General features: G+C 51.1%; 1 protein-coding gene across 1 annotated transcript; it reads left to right on the top strand.

Annotated features, from left to right (window-relative positions):
- Nucleotides 1-499: 499 nt before the first annotated feature.
- LOC127339325 (uncharacterized) lies at nt 500-2,861 on the top strand. The gene is made up of 2 exons (XM_071827158.1): nt 500-2,685; nt 2,777-2,861. The coding sequence occupies exons 1-2, from the start codon at nt 500-502 to the stop codon at nt 2,859-2,861; spliced, it is 2,271 nt and encodes a 756-aa protein (XP_071683259.1).
- The last annotated feature ends 330 nt before the right edge of the window (nt 2,862-3,191 follow it).

The raw sequence follows: 3,191 nt of genomic DNA, 5'->3' as shown, positions 1-3,191 counted from the left end.
GGAATTTTTGATGGGTGTGCCTATGTCTCAGTTGACTGAGATTTTCTTAAGTCTCAGTCAACTCAGAAAAGTGCAACTACAGTTCAAAGAAAAGTGCAACTCGGTTCAGTTGCACATTTCTATCAGAAAAGTGCAATTACACTTTTTTAACAGAAAAGTGCAACTCAAAGCACATTTTTGTAATTGACTTAGACTTAAGAAAATCTCAGTTGACTGAGACATAGCAAAACCGATTTTTGATCGGCTTTAGGTAAGGTTGGATATTTGCTGCGTAGCGTGTTGTACTAGGAGGCTAGAAACTTGGAGTGATTTCGTGTTGTTTGCCGAAAACACGTGCCGAGTATCGGAATGTGTTTGTGTTTAGATGGCTAGTTTTGACGAGGAGACCTACGTGCGTACGTGTAGGAGAGGTCCTAGCTCGAATCTAATCGTATCAATACATCGACATCAATCTAGTCGATTGTCTACTAGCTAACAACCATTGATCAGGCGCCCAGCCATGGCGTCCACGGTTCATAAGACGGCGTCTACGCACAAGTCGGCGGTGGTCCGAGGCACGCACGAGTTCCATATCGTCGGCTGCAGCGGCCGCAAGCGCTTCGCCAGTGTGGGCGTCACCAGCGTCACCTCCATCAAGTCCGGCTCCTTCCTGGCCGGCGGACACACCTGGGCCCTCGCCTGCGGCTTCGACCATGAAGGTCACCTCGCGACCATCACACTCGAGCTTCTCGGCATCGGCGCCAAGGACGGCGCCAAGGACGTCGTTGCCACTGCGGGCATCAGGATCGAGGACCCGCTTGGTGATTGGCCGCCCGCCGTGTGGCGAAGCCAGGACGCCATGATATTCCAAGCGAATAGAACCTGGGAGCTGTCCGTTCCAGAAGATTACCATGGCCATGAATCCCGCTACGTGAGAGACGACAGGCTCAGCGTCCAATGCACCGTCGACGTCTTGGAGGAGTACTCACCCGAAGCTGCTGTGGAGACTAGGAACTGTTTCGTCTGCGTGGTGCCGCCGCCGACCATTGCTCAGGATCTCCACAAACTTCTACTTGCCGATGAGTCGGGCTATGAGGAGAGGAGGCGACGTTGCATGGAGCCAGATGTGATATTCGTCGTGGAGGAGACCGAGATCCAGGCGCATAAGCTGGTGCTCGCGATGCGATCATCGGTCTTCGCCGCGGAGTTCCGGTGGCACACGAACGGGACGCGCCTCAGCATCGATGACATTAGCGCATCCACCTTCAGGGCTATGCTCCGCTTCATCTACACGGACGAGCTTCCCATTAAAGCAAGCAATACAGCGGCCCAGCCCCAGCGTGCGTGCAAAGAGAAGTATGCATCGAAGCGGTGTGGATCCATGGCACGCGACCTGCTCGTGGCCGCGGATCGGTACGACCTGGAGAGGCTGAGGCTCATGTGCCACAACATATTAGCAGAGAGCATTGACACCTCGACTGTCATGGGGACATTGTTGCTGGTGCGTGGCCGTCACAGCTGCCGTGAACTCGAGGATTCCTGCATCGAGTACATAGCATCTCACCCCGAGGTATACGCCGGTGTGATGGCGACGGAGGAGTGCCAGGAGCTCAAGAAAAGCTGCAGCCCTTTGATTATCGAGATCATGGAAAGAGTAGCCACGCACAACCACAACCGCAACGGGGCCTTCGAGTCCTCCTCCACGCCGGGCAGGCTTCTGGAAAAGAGCTGGTCAATGTATAGTGCGTCAGAGGAGGTACACGGCGTCCACGAGTTCAGGATCCATAACTTTTGCCACGTCATGAGGAGCCTTGGTGTTTACCAAACGATCTGTTCGGGCAGTTTTCAGGTCAGCAATTACGATTGGATGTTGGAGATGTACCCATCAGAAGAGCGCCAAGGGAGTATCTGTATGGACCTCAGGCTGTTGAGTTACCCACCAGCCGATGGTATCAAGGTGAACGAGAACTATCTGGTCTACGACCCAAGTGCAAAGGCTCCTGTGAATGTGATAAAAGATGCAGTTGTCCCCACCACATATACCCAAAAGGATGAAGCCTGGGGATACGAAAACTTTATTACATTTGAATCCGCAAAATCGCAGTACCTAGCACATGATGGTTCCTTAACCATATATGCTAATATTGCCATCACCAAAGAGCAGCCATACACTAGCTCGAGCATCCCGACCACGGGGGCCACGGTCATTGTGCCATCGTCAAGCATCGCCTTGCAACTCCAACAACTAATGGTGAGCGAGCAGGGGGCGGACGTGCGGTTTCTTGTCGAGGGTAGCGAGATTCACGCGCATGGTCTTGTTATTGCTGCGCGATCGCCAATCCTATTTGAAGCGGTGGCGGCGGCAGCGGACAACAACGATAATCTCCGTGTTGTATCCATTAATGGCATCAAGGCAACTGTCTTCAAGGCTGTGCTCCACTTTGTCTACACCGATGAACTGCCGACCTTTTGTAGCACGGTGATTGCAGAAGATGTGCTGGCCGCGGCATGCCGGCTTGGCCTCGATAGGATGAAAATCATTTGCGAAAACATTTTGGCCGAGAAAATCTCGCAAGACAATGCGTTCGACATACTGATGGTGGCGCGCAGTCACCACTGTTCCAAACTCGAGGATTACTGCTTGGATTTCATTTTGTCGGTTCCACCCTTGGCCAAGGACGTGATGAAAACGGTCAGCCTTAGTTGGCAATTCTATTGTTCTTGGTAATGGATTTCTGAAATATTACTGATCATTATCTTTTGTCATCTGTTTTGCCAGATTCTTTTGTTGTCACAGCATGTTCCGACGCAGGAGCGACATCACAAAGGACGTCGTCGCCGTGGCCGGCATCAGGATGGAGGACCCGTGTGTCCAGTTGTGAAGAGGCGACGCAAACAGGTAGATTGATTCCTCGCAGCTGGAGCTTGAAGCTGTCGGTTCAAGACACAATGGATGGCCTATCCAGGATGTGATACAAAAGATGAAGATGAGTTGGTTTCTAGACCACAGTTGCAAATTTTTGCTGCCGTCTATTGACAGGTTGTTTTGATATAGAGAAAGGCGCCTTTCCCTGAATCTTTTGCACGTGTGTCGCTCACCAATCGAATTATATAAAATCTAAACTTGTAAGAATTAGGGCTTAGGATAAACAAGACTCTCTAAATATCTTTTCTCAAAAGATTGGAATTGATATCTTGATAATTGACAATGT

The sequence above is a fragment of the Lolium perenne genome, chromosome 3 (genome assembly GCF_019359855.2).
Source record: "Lolium perenne isolate Kyuss_39 chromosome 3, Kyuss_2.0, whole genome shotgun sequence".
Classification (NCBI taxonomy): domain Eukaryota; kingdom Viridiplantae; phylum Streptophyta; class Magnoliopsida; order Poales; family Poaceae; genus Lolium; species Lolium perenne.
The sequence above is the reverse complement of the archived record's forward strand: the minus strand, read 5'-3'. Positions and strand labels throughout refer to the sequence as shown.